At 53.9% G+C, this 14,979-nt stretch overlaps 1 protein-coding gene across 1 annotated transcript in view; it reads left to right on the plus strand.

Moving 5' to 3' along the window:
* The window catches only part of COL22A1 (collagen type XXII alpha 1 chain), a 240,256-nt gene extending 225,626 nt beyond the window's left edge, over window positions 1-14,630 (plus strand). Inside the window, exons 57-64 of the mRNA XM_032873482.1 lie at window positions 943-1,014; window positions 2,410-2,445; window positions 5,058-5,102; window positions 7,433-7,612; window positions 8,812-8,878; window positions 10,913-11,095; window positions 12,671-12,748; window positions 14,254-14,630. Coding sequence (XP_032729373.1) covers window positions 943-1,014; window positions 2,410-2,445; window positions 5,058-5,102; window positions 7,433-7,612; window positions 8,812-8,878; window positions 10,913-11,095; window positions 12,671-12,748; window positions 14,254-14,441 — 849 coding nt within the window. The 3' untranslated portion in view covers window positions 14,442-14,630. The remainder of the gene's footprint in view (window positions 1-942; window positions 1,015-2,409; window positions 2,446-5,057; window positions 5,103-7,432; window positions 7,613-8,811; window positions 8,879-10,912; window positions 11,096-12,670; window positions 12,749-14,253) is intronic.
* The last annotated feature ends 349 nt before the right edge of the window (window positions 14,631-14,979 follow it).

The raw sequence follows: 14,979 nt of genomic DNA on the forward strand, positions 1-14,979 counted from the left end.
TTAGGTCTGGTAGAGGGGGGACGTCCTGGGGAAGGTGGTTCTCTGATGGCTTCTGGGGTTGGGTGAGTCAGATCCTATCCACAAGTTTCCTCCCCTCCCAGGCTTCTTGTATGTTTATTTGCCAAAACTGGCAACTCTGTTCAGAAGACCACCTTTCCTCGGGGTGTAGTGAGTCGAGCAATGATTGCACGAGACATTGGGCAGACCACTTGGCAAGCCAACTGTCATCATTGTGGAAATGAGGGTGATGGCCCCATCCTGGTTGGCCAAGGACCTTCCTGGCTTTAGCACAGAAAATTCTGCATCCTGGGAAACCCATTCTTCCCAGGCAAACCGGGCATCTGATCACCCTAGTGGAGATGCCTCTTTCTGTTAGACCAGGGATGGCTACACCAGCAGAGCTGAGCTCCTTAGCCCATGTAATGATATTTCTCAGAAGCGGTGGCGTGAGCCTGGTCACTGCTGATAAGACCACACAGATGGGATGGGACAGGGCCATGAGCCTGGCTTCACACCCCGTGCAGAGCTGGCCCCAGAAGAGCTGAGTCACACATGCCCGGAAATGCTGGAATAGAAAGGGTCCCCAGAGCTGTCGCCAAAAAGCCATCCTACCAAACCATGAGCCTTGCTGTGCTCTTGGGAATCCGTGTGCTACCTTGCTGGTGGGCTCCTTGGAGAGACCACACACACAGCAGTGTTTCTGCTCAGTGATTGTCCCATGTTGCTTCTGTTGCTTTGGCTGGAAAGAGATGCTTCCCCACGGTGCTGTCGGCACTCACAGTAGCCACGCCTCTCCCCGACCCGCTGCTCTCCCAAACAGGAAAGGGGTGTTCTCACTGTCGATGTCTCAGGTCTTCAGAGTACAGCAGGGTTATGAGGTTTCCGAGTCTCCTCGGGCTGGCCCTTGACCTTGCAGAATCAATGCCTGTTCTCCCTCTGCAGGGCCAGAAGGGCAACAAAGGAGACCATGGCAGCCCCGGACTCCCTGGCTTCCTGGGTCCCCGGGGGCCTCAGGTAAGCTGAGAACTCCCTGGGGGCCAAGATCCCTTGCTCTGCGGGGAGGTTCAAGGGCAGTACGTTTCCCACCACCGGCTGTCCTTGGGTCCCCCGGCTCAGGTGGCGTCATAGGGTGTGTGATCACGCTGACGTGGTGGTTGGCAGGCAGGGCTGTGCACTGGCCAACACAGGAACTCAGGAGTCAGCTGCATGGAATTCTCCGCTCCACACTCCCTAAGTGTGGGACCTTGGGCAAGTCTCATAGCCTTTGTGCCTGAGCTTTGCCATTTTTCAAATGGGGATGTTAGAGCACACTCCTCTGATTCTAGAAGTTCAAGGGCCCTTCAAAACCACTGTAATTGTGACCAAGTTTGGCTGCGGGGTCAGAACATGTGGGTGGGGTTTCCTGAGGCCACGTGGTCAGTCGGCACTCCAGCTGCTGCTTGAGCCCAGCCCTCCTGCCTAGAACGTGGGACCAGAGATGCTGCTGGGGAATCTTTGCGCGGGTTCTGGGCAGAGGGACACTGAGGGACTCAGACATGTCCCCCCGAGTTCCGGGTGCATTCTTCATGCCACAGTCCACACCGTGGGCTCCTGATCCCGGGCTCAGGGTGGTACATCCCATGCAAGAATAGGAAGCATAACAATGTTCCATCCACCTCTTCCAGTTTAATTCTGACCCCCGAGGGTGCCCCCGCCACCCAGCCAGCCCAGCCACTCCAGCTGGCCAACTCTCTGTGGCCCATTTCTACCATGTAGTCCAAGCCGGACAAGGCTCTGGCCACCAGTTTTTACGTGAGCCCATTCTCCGTGGCCCATCTAGAGGCCCGAGCATCCTCTTCCAATCCCCGCCTCCCTCGGCCACACAACAGCCAGACACCCACACTTCCAGACTCCCAGCTCCTGTTCTTTGGTCACAGCAATAGCAGACAAGGTTGTGGGAAGGTACAGCTTCTACTCCCATTTTGCGGATGAAGAAACTGAGGCACAGCAAGCTTGAGGCAGTTATAAGGAGGGTGTCCAAGGTCACAGAGCCAGTGGCTGCAGCAGGGTTTGAACCCGGACAGGTGAGCTCCAGGGCCCAGTGTCCCTGGCGTCTTATTTCACACTCTGAGCCTGCTTCTCGGGAGGAACCCCCCCCCCACCACAATGAGACACTCTTGAAAGCTAGGGTCCCGGAGACCCTCATGGTAGAGTCCAGCTGTCCCGTTGAAGAGGAGCCCAGAACCAGTGGCTCCCCCACCCATTCTGGGGCCATTTTTGGCTGCCTGCTGACCAGGCTGACTAGGGAAGCCTGTCTGCAATGTCCTTGGTTGGCCGGACCATTGATTGTCGTCTTTGCTGGAACATGACTTGAGTGGAAATGTCTTGGGGACAACGAGCTGGTACCTGATACTTGGTTCTGTCTTGTAGGGAGAGCCAGGAGAGAAGGGCGTCCCAGGCAAGGAGGCAAGTATGGCACGGTCTCTTCCCCTCGACCACCCTTTCTTGTGGGGGATGCAGGAGTGGGCGGTGACAGGCAAGGGCTCGGCCGGGTCCCGCCCTCTCTTCGGTGTGCTGCTGTCACCATGAAGATCCTGTCTAGTTTCACACAGGGACCCGCAGTTGAGACAACTGGTCCCGGGCACCATCGTGACAGCCTGTCACTTACCTGGCTCTGGGTCCAGTCCATCAACAAGTCCTGTCAGTGGCCTGTCCAAAGTGTCTCCACTCTGTCTGGCTCTCTTCTGTGAGGACCCAGATCCAGGCTGCCATTGTCTGACTCCTGCACGATGGCTGTGACCACCTACAGGCCCCTGTGTCCAACCTCTTCCTGTCCCCACAGTCCTTGCCTGCCTGCAGCTGCTTGCAGAGTTCACATGAGGTCATGCTGCTTCCCAGGCCAGCCTCCCCTCCGCCCTCCCATGCACCAGCAGGAGTCCAGATGCCCTGGCTGTCCACGCCAGCCTCCTTCAGCTTCTGAGCTCCAGGCGCTCTGGCCCTTCTGTTCCCCGAACATGCCGAGGGTTCCAGGCGCTCTGGGCCTTCTGTCCGCTGAAGGTGCTGAGAGCTCTCATACTCACCTGGGGCGCTTTTCCAAAATCCCTCCCACCTATCCCACCCCTTTCTGTGCCTGACCCTACTCATCCTGAGGTCTGTGCCAGAATGTTGCCTCTTTCGACTTTCCTTCACGACCTGAAACAAAGGGGTGCCCCAGTGTGCAGTGTCCCCGCACCCCGCTCTGCTGGTCAGAGCCCCAGATCCCAGCACAGAGTAGGAGGCAGAAACAGTTGATGCGAAACAGAAGACTGAATGGACACGGAGAAAACAATGCTCTAGTTAACCACCTTGTCCGCTCCCAAGCCCGCACACCCCCTGCATGAGGAAGACCCCTTCTCACTCTGCGCCTTTGGGTTACTTTCTCAACTCGGGGAGGGCGGCTGGTGACTCCGTGAGAGCCGGATCCAAAGGTTGTGCGTTTGCAAAGTGTTTGCCCGTCCCAGCCAGGCTTTCCACTCACAGGCGGATCGCTGGCTCACTCACCAGTACTTCCCTCCTCCCGCTCCCTGCATTGACAAGAGGGGAGATACCACCAGCTCCCACTGTCTAGGAGCAGACCCTGAGTTCTGCCCCGAGCTGACCCACATGTCCCCCATGTGAGCTCCTGCCTCCTTCTGCCCCTTGCACACCACGGCCCCTGGTCCTGTCTCTGTGCCTCCCAACACACAGTATGCATCTTCTCCGGGGCCTTCCAAAATACCTTGTTGTGTTTCTATTAGAGACCTAAAAGGTTCTGACCTGTCTATGAGAATCAGCTGGGCCCATCTCTTGCTTGTGGGCTGTGGGCTGTGAACCCCGTGAAAGCAGGGGCTATGAGCGGCCCCTGCATGAGGTGGTGCAGTGAATGGGGTCGGGGCTCCCCGTGTCAAACCCCACAGTTGTCTTCTTGAACTGAGTGCATGGTGGGGTTTGGGTGGACACAGCGGAGCCCAGGGGCGGATAAGCACAGGACCTGCCTTCCAGATGCTTATTGTCCAAGGGGAAACACCCCTACCACCTCGTCCAGGGACAACAGGAGTTACAGGTCAGCTGGTGGCCCAGGGACCCGTGCAGAGGGCAGACGCTGGCCAGAGGGATTAACCAAAGCTCTGCAAAGAGAGGTGGCAGAGGCACTGGGGGGCAAAGTGGGATAGAGAGAGGTTCAGCCGGGGAGGGTCACAGAAGGAAAGAGGGAGTACCCTAGCAGTGGTAACTACAGGGCTGTGTCCTCCAGCCCCAAAGTGACTGCCCTCCGGGAGGCATGTGCAGTACCTAGTTCTTAGTGCTGGTAGTCAGGGAGGGCTTCCTGGAGGGGAGGCTTGAAGGGCAGGTGGGATTGATCATGGACAGAGTGATAGTGATTAGTGGCTTGACTGCCATGCAATTACCCTGGACTGGGTTGTGAGAAACAGACATTTCCCATGGTTCTGGGGGCTGGCAAGTCCAAGGTCGAGGCACCCGCAGACAGTATGCCATCCTTCCCTAATTAGGCTAACCGGTCCCCTGGTCTCGATGCCTGTCTCCCTGTGTCCATCACGGGGCCCCCCTCAGGACCTTATCTACTCTTGAGTACCTCCTGAAGACCCCGCCTACTAATTTATAGTCACCCTGGGGGTTCTGGCTTCAACATATACATTTGGGAGGCAAAGACATTCCGTGCAGGACAGCGGGGAGTGCACTGCAGGTGGCAGGAAGGCGGGCAGCAGAGGCCAGGAGGGGCAGCAGTCACGGAGGTCCTTCCGGTCAGTGAGAGGCGAGGTAGCCCAGGCCATAGGCGCTATCATGAGCCCCTATCGAAGTCCAGGCCCTGTGGGGTCTCCTGAGTATGTTTGGCGAGAGGGATCTATCCTGGAAAAGGCAGAGGAGGAATCCTGAAAGGGCTGGTGCCATAAGTCCAGGCGCACAGTGGAGGAAGGATGTGAGGTCTGCCGTGTCTGGACAGAGGGGAGCTCCGGGGGTGGGGGGCGGCTGATTTCCTGGCACACAGGGTTGCAGATTGATGGCCCTGGTTCCATGACCATCCTTGTTTGGACTCTTTGCAGGGCGCGCCTGGGAAGCCCGGGGAGCCAGGACCCAAAGGAGAAAGGGTAAGTGGGGAGGTAGTTACAGAACGTGACCTTTGCAGGGGGCTCTGTCGCTGGCGGTCAGCGAGCCACAGCCAAGCCCAGAGAACTTGCGAGTCTGCTGCTCCCTGGAAAATCATTAGCCCACAAAGGGATGGTTGTAGTGAATGTTGTTATTTTCCTTTTTTTTTTTTTTTTTTGGACGTTATTTTAAGGAGTAACATCATTGCAATTACAAATTCAAAGGCGAGTGTTCTGAGACTTGTGACAGATTTCCCTCTCTCCCTGTACAAGCGCCTGGGCATGACGTGCTCAGCTCCCAAAATGCCAGTTTGCCAGGAGCCAGATTTGTCACTGGAGGTGACAAGGGAACAGATTTTTTCCATAATGAATCGCCTTGGCGCCACACTCAGGAAGCCTTTCTTTACATTTCATTCCTCCAAAAAACAACAGGGGGAGTTTTTTTTGGTTTGGGTTTTTTTTTCTTCCCCAGAAATGCCAGTGGGGGGAGGGAGTGTCCTCCAATACTTGTGACAGCTGCTGCTCCCTGTAGAGGAATTAAACATCTCCTTGGCCCACGCCCTTCCATTCAGTCAGCCGTCCCCCTCTCACACTGTTGCACCCCGTGAATGTCCCCGCCACCACCCCCTCCACCCCTGGCTTGTTTTCCATGGTCCTGCCGAGAATTTATCTCTGCTTTCTTTGCAAGTTGGATGGGGGAGGAGCTGGGTTTCTCTTGCAGGCCAGAGGAGATAGAGCATTGGAAGCAGAGTGTCAGAGATTGTCACCCTCTCTGGATCCTCCTTCCTTCTGAGTGACTTGATCCCTCTGCACTCTGGCCCTTGGTTCCTGAGGGGGGAGATGGGGAAGGGGGGTGTGGCTGAGAAGGCATTGAGGATCCCCCACAGCAGTGCCATGCAGGTGACCCTGGGAGCTCTGGCTGGCAGCCAGGGAGTTCAGACCACAAATAAGAATCTCTGATCTAATACCTAATCAATAAGTAGAGACTCACCCTCTCCTTGTTAAGTGGTTTCGTGGAACACTGCCAGGGAGCTGACGGCTCTTCATTCCTTCACACTCCTGGGAACATTGAAGTCTGGGACGAGTCCTCCCCCTGCAAAGTGATATTGAGACATTTAATGAATAGGAAGTTCTGTCCCGCAGCTATGATAGGGCCTTGGACTTGGGGAGCACAGAGCACCAGGACCATCACCGACCCCTGATCACTAAGATGACAAAGGTCCCGTGAAATGCATCACATCTGAGAAATTTAAGTCAGGACTGTCCCTCAGATCTGGCTAAATTAATTTTTAAAATTCACTGTCCTTTATTTATTGTTGAAAAAGCAATACAGACCTGCAGTTAACCATTGCACTTTGCAAAAAAGCGGATGCAATGGAAAAGCAGGGGCTCCTCTACCTTGGTGCCCATCATGGCCCCCGTCCCCTTCCCAGAGTCCATGGCAGGACGTTTTCCTTCGTCCTCCAGAGTCTGTGCATGCAGAACCGTGCGAGTGCCAGTGTTATAAATCTGCATTTGCCTTTTGTTAAAGCCCCGGGCATATCAAACTTTGTCTGTCATTTGTTTCTCCTCGAGAGGTTGGTCATAGTTTCATACCTGCAGTCTTCCCTGTCCTTGGCTCTGGGTCACGTCCCTGGCCATGCCCCATTTCCAGCTACCATCTTGCTTCCCCTCTCGTTTCCCCCCACTGCTACCTGCTTACACCCTGAACTCACCAGTGTGGCCACCTGCTTTGGACCCACCCACAGCCAAGTCTTGCTGGTCACACCCACAGTAGCGCATCGGGCAGAGGACTGGATGGTCCATTGGTCATCATGGTGAACAAATCATTGATCTAGGTCTTCAGAGTCTGGGTCAGAGATGGGGAGAAGAGAGTCCTGGTCAGTGTCATCCCATGTGAGCCCACAAAAGCCAAGAGTAGAGAGCAGGAGGTCACCTCTAAGTGGGAGAGCCTCTGTCAAAAGAGTAGCTGTGTCCGTCCAGCTGACAGAGCAAACTGGAGGAGGGGCCGCTTGACGGTCAGGCTCAGCGGCAAGCCTTCTCGAGGTGCACACATGAAGCCACACAAACTGGGATTGGAAATCAGACTTCTCATCTTGTCCTCTGCAGACTACCTTTGTGACGGTGGCAGGAGGCTTTGTGTCCGGAGCCCGTGTCCTCACCTGTCTTGGCTCGGAGACACAGGCTTGCCAGGACGGAGGTCTCCTGTCCAGGGCTCCAGAGGAGAGGACCTGGGGGCCAGGGGGATGTGCAGAGCTGCAGTGGGCCTGTCTACACTGGGTGCTCTTGACGGTTCCCTGCTCACTGACATGCTGCTTCTTCCCCTCCTTTAGGGAGATCCCGGGAACAGAGGTGACAAAGGACCTCCTGGTGGGAAAGGCCAGCCTGGGGACCCTGGAATCCCTGGTCACAAAGGCCACACGGGCCTGATGGGTCCCCAAGGACCACCTGGGGAGAATGGACTGGCCGGGCCCCCGGGGCCTCCAGGCCAGCCAGGATTTCCAGGACTGAGGGTAAGGATGCTGGTATTCCTCAGACTTGTGGGGAGGGGCATGAAAGGACAGACTTGTTTAGTGTTTGTTTTTTTTTCTCAAAGCATATTTTATTCTAGTGACAGAACCCTTGTTTTCCACAAACCTGTAACATGAGCACACATTGGAGAAAAAAGCAGAACTACCTAGGGTAGAAGTGGTTGGGAGGATGGGTTTTGGGTCCACGGAAGCTCCCCTTCCCCCCTCAGCAGCCCTGTGGTCCCCTGGGGGCCCTCCTGTCCTCAGAGTGAAGGCCTGGGTGATCTCTAGTGTCCCTGGCAGCTCTGAGGCCCTGCGGTTCTGTCTCTTTCGGGAGCCTGGCTCCCAGCCAAGTCCAGGAGGGGGAACCGCGGGATGCAGGACGCTTCCATGGCCCCTGGGTCCTCGCTGAGTTCTCCTAGTCCTGCTGCTGTGGGTAGTGATGGAAGTTCTGGGATGAGCGTGGAAAATGGACCAGAAAAGGGAAAAAAAAAAAAAAAAAAAAAAAAAAAAAAAACAGAAGAAGTACCGGGAATCCATGTCCTTCTCATGCTGGGCACTGTCCCCGGTGCTGGGGCTGCAGACAGGAGCACAGGGAGACCCTCACCCTTGAGGGTGGGGACACTGCCCTGAAGGAGTCAGGCAAGAAGAAGGGGTCTGGCCAAGGTGGCGTGAGGGCTGCTCTCACAGATTCCTCTAAGAATCCCATGTCACCATGTGAGCCCGGAGACAGCACAGACTCACCAGCGTCTGTGAATCAGGCACCAGGAGGGTCAGGCACTTGGGTAAGGCCAAGGTGAACGGAGCAAGGAAAACCAGACCCGGGGAGCTGGGGTGGCCGAGCAGCTGGTGAGGGAAATCAAAGATGACTCCGTGGAGGAGGTGGCCCATGGGTCCCAGAAGTGGACAGGGCTTTGGCAGGAAGAGAAGCAGGGCTAGACCTCTCCAGTCAGTGCTGGGGAAATGGCTTCTGCGGGAAGAAGCTGCAGCTAAAAAGCGGGAAGGGCGTGGAGAGGGTGGTAGCAGAGGGCTCCGGTCTCCGAGTCCAGTAGGAGGATGCCACCTGTGTGACCAAGGCAAAGGGAGGCAGTTCAGGGTGTGATAAGGATGGGACCAGGACAATGTGCTACGTCTTGCCTGTGTCCCTCCTGGTTTCCGGAGCCATCAGGGAGGTAAGTAATTCCACCTTCCCTCCCTTGCAGGGGGAGTCCCCCTCCGTGGACACCCTGCGGCGGCTCATCCAAGAAGAACTCGAGAAACAGCTGGAAAGTGAGTAGCTGGGCTTGACCCCAGCTGGACACACAAAGGTGTCTTGAGAGCCTGGGAAGCAGTCCCTTCTGCACCCTTTAGTATATCCCCAGTGCAGTTTGGAAAAGGATCGCAGAGGGCAGCTCACGTGTAGAAACCATGCAGAACCATGATGAACACCGCGTAGGCTCGAGACACACAGACCCCTCTCCAGAGCATGTCTTTACCTCCACCTGAATGCCTCCCATCCCCAGAACCAGCTCTGCAACCATCGGTCATTTATCCTGTGCCCTCAGGCCCGAGGGGAGCAGGGATAAATAGTGCTTTCATGGAACTAGCTTCTTTTGAATCAAACTGTACTGGTTTGCTGTTAAATCCCATAGTCTTGCATGAGCCTGGTACATAGCAGGTGCTTGGGGAGGGAGCAGGGTCGGAAGGTAGTAGTAACGGCAGCATGTGGGACGTGCCGTAGGTCAGGTGGTTTCCTAAGTACTCACAAGGGGGCTCATGGAAGGCTCCCAAAGAGCAGGAGGCATGTTTGAATGTTAGGAGAAGAGATGCCGAGTGATTTACTGGAAGGGGAAGATCGGATTGGTACCCCGAGCAGGATCTGTGTGTAGGCAGCAATCCCTCCCCTCCCCCACCACCTTCTCCTGAGGGGGAGCTGTCCCCACTTTCCTCTGTGCTGGAAGCTGTTAGGGGAGGAAAGTCATGGACAGTCCATGACAGGGAAGGTCAGGCATCCAGAACTCTTCCAGGACCCAGATGGACCAAACAGGAGGGTGCCTTCACTCATATGCTCATGTCTCATGGAGTTCTTTGCACCCACTGTAATCAGACTGTGAGTTGGGTCTGGGGACACAGCGTTGGACAAGAGGCCCCCATCCCAGCCTTCTTAGACTGTCCAAGTCAGAATGGCCCCTCTCCACAAACAGGAGAGCCCAAGATCACTACCTGGGACAGGTGGCAGGGGGCATGGGTTGAAGAAAGGAAAGCAACCATGGGCTGGATTGGCAGTTGCCACTGGGCAGGTGGTGTCCCCAGGTCTCCCCCATGGGCATCTCTGAGCTCTGCTTTCTGAGTCTCAAGTTTACCAGAGACAGAAGTGGCTTCTGCCCTTGGGGAGTTTCCAAACCAAGAGCAGAGACAAGATGCATTTTGAGAAAAGATCAGATGGAGCATCTGCTGGGCGGAGTCCTTTCTTCCCAACAGCATTTCGAAGAGAAAGCATCAGTTCTGCTTTAAGGATGCAGAGATCAGGGCTCAGAGAAGTGAACTCATTCACTCAGGTGTCAGTACCCTGCCTGCCGTCTCGTGCAGGAAGACAGGAGGATGGCGCTCGTGGGAAGCCCAACCCCAGGGCGCTCAGAAGACCCTGACTCCTCTGTCTTGGTTTTACCACCAAATTGCCAGGGCCGTGGGCAAGCCCCCAGCCTCTCTGGGCTGAGTCAGCCACCTGCACGAAGAAGAGCCTGACTTCGTGTGGCCAGTCTCTTGGGGGCCATGATATGCTCACAGTGTCCCCAGTGCAGTAGAAAGTCATTGGACCTCTGGGTTTTTAGCCAGTTCTGTAGTCTTCCCGTTTTAGACATGTAAGGTTCCTCGATGACGTCATATCCAGCCCTGCAGTGTATGGATGAGAAAGGTGACCCTCCACAGCTCTGTAAGCCCCTGGGTCTCAGCCCCAGCCTTCCCTTCCCAGCAGACAATTACTGTAACTTCTTCTGTTCCCGCTGCCAGTCACACTGTGGTTGGTGCTACCAGCGTCCACTGAGTACGGTCTTAGTGCCTCATCTCGCCTGCGTGTCCTCACGCCTGCCAGGTGATTCCATGGCCTCCACTCTGCAGACAAGGCCGTGAAGGCTCACGGAGGTTGGCAGCTCGCCGGAGGCTGCCCCGGGACAGGCGAGCTGGCTGTGCTGGGGGGGGCGGCGATCTTGCTGGTGTTCTACGCTGCTTACCGTCTCCCGAGTTCTGAGCTGCACAGTGAGTTCCGGCCCGTCTCCTGTCCATCACCCTCCTTCATGAGCATCTCTTGTTTTCCCTCTTCCGCAGCCAGACTCGCCTACCTCCTGGCCCAGAGGCCACCAGCACACGTGAAATCATCTCAAGGCAGACCGGGGCCCCCGGGGCCTCCTGGAAAAGATGGGCTTCCAGGCCGGGCGGGCCCCATGGGGGAGCCAGGACGGCCTGGGCAGGGGGGTCTGGAAGGACCTTCTGGACCCATGGGTCCCAAAGGTGAGTGGGGACCCAGAGGAGATGTGCTTGGCATGGAGGAGGGCTGGAAGGAACCACGCTCTGGCTGAATGTGCGTAATTGGTCCCACTCTCCTCCCCTCCAGCTTGGTAACACTCTGCGTTTGGCATCATGTAATGTTTTCATATGTACAGGAGGATTTCATACTTGACATTTTTGTAGAAATATGCTTCTGCCAGGAGAGCGAACCAGCTCCCTCCCACTTCCTGGTTCTCTCCTAGAGCAGGGGAGACACAAAATGCCCTCTTTCCCCATCTGAGATTAGAGCTGGCTGAGGAGTGGGGCGTGCCGTCTCCGGGCACATGGGCCTTTGGACAGCAGCTTGAGGATTGAACACAGTGGTTTGGAGCTGTGGCTAAAAGGGCTGCTACTGCTCCAGCTCTCACATAGATGTCTGACCTGGACATGGGCATTCTGGGCAACAGCAGGGCCATCACTGGGGAGTATTGACATGAATGTCCCTAACACCCTCCTCTTTCTACTTGCTGCTTCCTTACTAGTTATTCATTCATTCATTCATTCATTCATTCATTCCCTGTAATGTTTCTCCTACTAAAAATTCTTTTTCTTGAATTTGTGCTCAAATCCCATCTCTCTTGGTTCATAAAACAAAATACATGACCTAGATGTCAACAAGAAAGCATAAAGCATAGGAAACCTGAGACTCGGACAGAACTGACCACATGTGGCAGTTACAGCAATAAATGAGGATGGTCTAAAGTCCCCATGAACTAGCAAAATTTCCATTTAGGTCACAGAATAATATATGTTGCATAAAGGAGATTTCTGGAAACAACATGGCAAAAAAAATGAATGATGAAAAAAAATTGAGACAGTTTAATCCAGTCTGTATGGTACTAACTCAAATATAGTCTTGAGTTTCCTTGTAACTCACCCTCGTTGTGCTTTGAATAAGAATGTTCTTGGTGCCCTGTTTCATCTCTTCCTGGATATGAGGCTTCCTGAGGGCAGACGTGCGGTTGTACATGCCCTTAGGACCTGGAGTGTTGAGTTTGTTTACTGTTATCACCCAGTTCCTACAAGTTCCGATGAAATGCTGCGAGAACATGGGAAGTGTAGGCAAGCATGAGTGGACATAGGTGGACGTGTGTGTGTCGGGGGGAGAGTGTGTGACCACAGGGACACGTGTGAGTGTGCGCGGGAGAGAGTGTGTGGCTGTGCACATCTGAGTGCCCGTGTTTGAGCGTGTCTGTGTATAAGAGTGTGCATATGTATTTGCTAACATAGGTGTAAGTGCGCATTTCTGTGCATGTAATTGGGCCCATATGGGCTACACCAATGTTGTGTCGCTGAGTGTGCATTTAGAAGGTGCTCACAGGCGTGTATCTGGATTGAGTGTATGCCTGAGTGTGAGTGTATGTCAATGAGCAGGCAGGACTTCGGAGTCCCAGTGTGCAGGATGTGTGAGCCAAGCTTGGCAGGTGGAAAGCTACGGGGCCCTGCGCTGACCCTGCCCCTGCTCCTGCTCTCTGGGCCCCTCCCTGCCTCTGCCCTCAGCCTGTGTCCCTCCCATCAGAGGTTACCTCTCTCTCACAGGTGAGCGAGGAGCCAAAGGGGACCCAGGTGCACCTGGAGTTGGCCTCCGAGGCGAGATGGGCCTGCCTGGCATCCCAGGTAGGGAGAGTGTCTGGAGTTGAGGGGTGGGTGGCCCTCTGCCATGGAGTGACGCATCGCAGCACCCCGGGGACAGCTGGGAAGAAAGGCCGGGTTTATCTGAGAGGAGAGATGCTCATGGATTTGTTTTGATCGAATCTTTCTGAAGCGCCGGCTTCTTGATGTACTCAGCAAACTGTCGTGTAGTCCGTGAGTTGTTGAGGGTTATCCTGTGCAATGGTCCTGAGGAAAATGGACTTGGGGTTAAATAAGACTGGGGAACTGCGTGTCCCTTGACTCCTTCCCAGTGCTCGTGGATTCACCTATGCACTGCCTCATAGAACAAATGAGTTTTATTTTGTTTATGGCGACGTTTTCTCAACTCACCTGAATGTGCAGTCTTCTTTTCCACCACGCACATGTTGATGCCCCATTACCATTTCTCAGCATGTACGTGGGGGCTTGCCGGCCGGGTGGAAGGGGGTGGTGAGGGCTCCCTGGGATGTGGGGCTCGGCGTTTGACAACCCAGACAAGGTGGGCGCATGGAAAGATCTCGGGGGCACGGCGACGTGATAGCCCAGGAAGGGGTATGAGTAGAAAGTGGAGGAAATTAGACTGATTTATTATTACCAAATTCCACCATGCTGAAGTTCCTCTTTTGATTTAATTCTAGTTTATATGATCACCTGAGGTCATTTCCGAATACGAGACCTATAGGTCATTCTAATTTTAGTATGTATAACTTCTTGAGTTTCCAAATTTCCTGCACAAGATGTGTGTTGCTACTCTCATTAGAGAAGTCAACCAGAAATACACATTCAGTGTTTATTTTTAACAACTTACCTACTTTCCAATAGCTTCTAATATTAAGACTACTTTCTATTCTTTTATTTTTCATTTTTTAAAGATTTTAAGTAATCTTTGCATCCAATGTGGGGCTCAAAACTACAACCACAAGATCAAGACTCATGTGCTTCCCTGACTGAGCCAGCCAGGTGCCCCAAGAATATTTTTTAAATAAGGCAATTCCAAAAAAAAGATTAAGAGGCAGAAGAGAAACCGTTTCAGAAGAGGAAATTGTCTGAACATGAGGTTGGGAGAATGACTGCTCTTCAGTGATTCTCCCAGAAGGAGTCCGTGACGCTGCCGGTCTCGGGCTTGATTGAGGCAAGATCGTAGATTGAATAACGACTACCAAAGCATTCGTGAATTTTAGAGTTCATGAAATGTCTAAAGATCTTTTTAAGGGGGAATATATACCTTTTGTTTGTTTCTTTTATAGGGAGACTCAGATTTTCTAACATGGAGACTTGAGAGGTAATAGGGTTAGCCATGCACTTAGCAATGGGCTTCCCAGTGGCCAAAGCAAAAAGGGACATAGATTGATTACATGGGGTATCTTCTCTGAGGACGTTTGTAGTCCTGAGCTCACAATGGGTGGAAGCAATGAGACCAGGACTTGTCTGCCCCAGAAAGATCCTAAACACCTTCTGTTATTTTTGTTTTTTGTTTCTTCTTGGACCAGGTCAACCCGGGGAACCTGGCTATGCAAAAGACGGTCTCCCCGGGGCTCCCGGCCCTCAAGGGGAGACAGGACCAGTGGGACGCCCTGGCCCCCCGGGCCCACCAGGGCCCCCTGGCCAGTGTGACCCCTCCCAGTGTGCCTACTTCGCCAGCCTCGCTGCCCGGCCTGCTAATGTGAAGGGCCCCTAGAAGATTCCAGAATGCCAGGAGGCGGTGGTGGATTTCTGAAACTTGAACTCAGAGCCTGACAAGAAGCCAGAGGTCTTGAAACATGACAGCCACGTCTTTTTTCTTGATTTTATCATTTGTTTTTGTCTTATTTTCTTGAGAGACCTCAACATTATTATAACCAACAGATACTGCCGGTCGGTCAAATTATTATTAATATTATTATTATTGTTTATTATTATTGTTATTGTTATTATTATTTCATATACTAATGCTCCGCGAGTTTTCCCCTCTCCTCTGAAGCTGGGAGAACTTGGTCACGGGGCACTGGGTGGTTTCTTGGTTTTTCTGGCCGCCCCCATGTGACACAGAGCTGCCCATTCTAAGGAAATTTATGGTGCTATGAAACCCTGACCAGACACTCGCCAGATTTACCTCTTTCCTCAAAAGGAAACGGAGAAAAGGAGGCAGAGGGTTTTTATTCTTGGTCATGCCCAGAGGTTGCCACTTCCCAGGAGAGACACATGAAGCAGGAAGAGAAGGAACGTGCAGACGGAGA

This window comes from Lontra canadensis, unplaced genomic scaffold, assembly GCF_010015895.1.
Source record: "Lontra canadensis isolate GAN:19392208 unplaced genomic scaffold, GSC_riverotter_1.0 scaffold49, whole genome shotgun sequence".
In the NCBI taxonomy this organism is placed as follows: Eukaryota; Metazoa; Chordata; class Mammalia; order Carnivora; family Mustelidae; genus Lontra; species Lontra canadensis.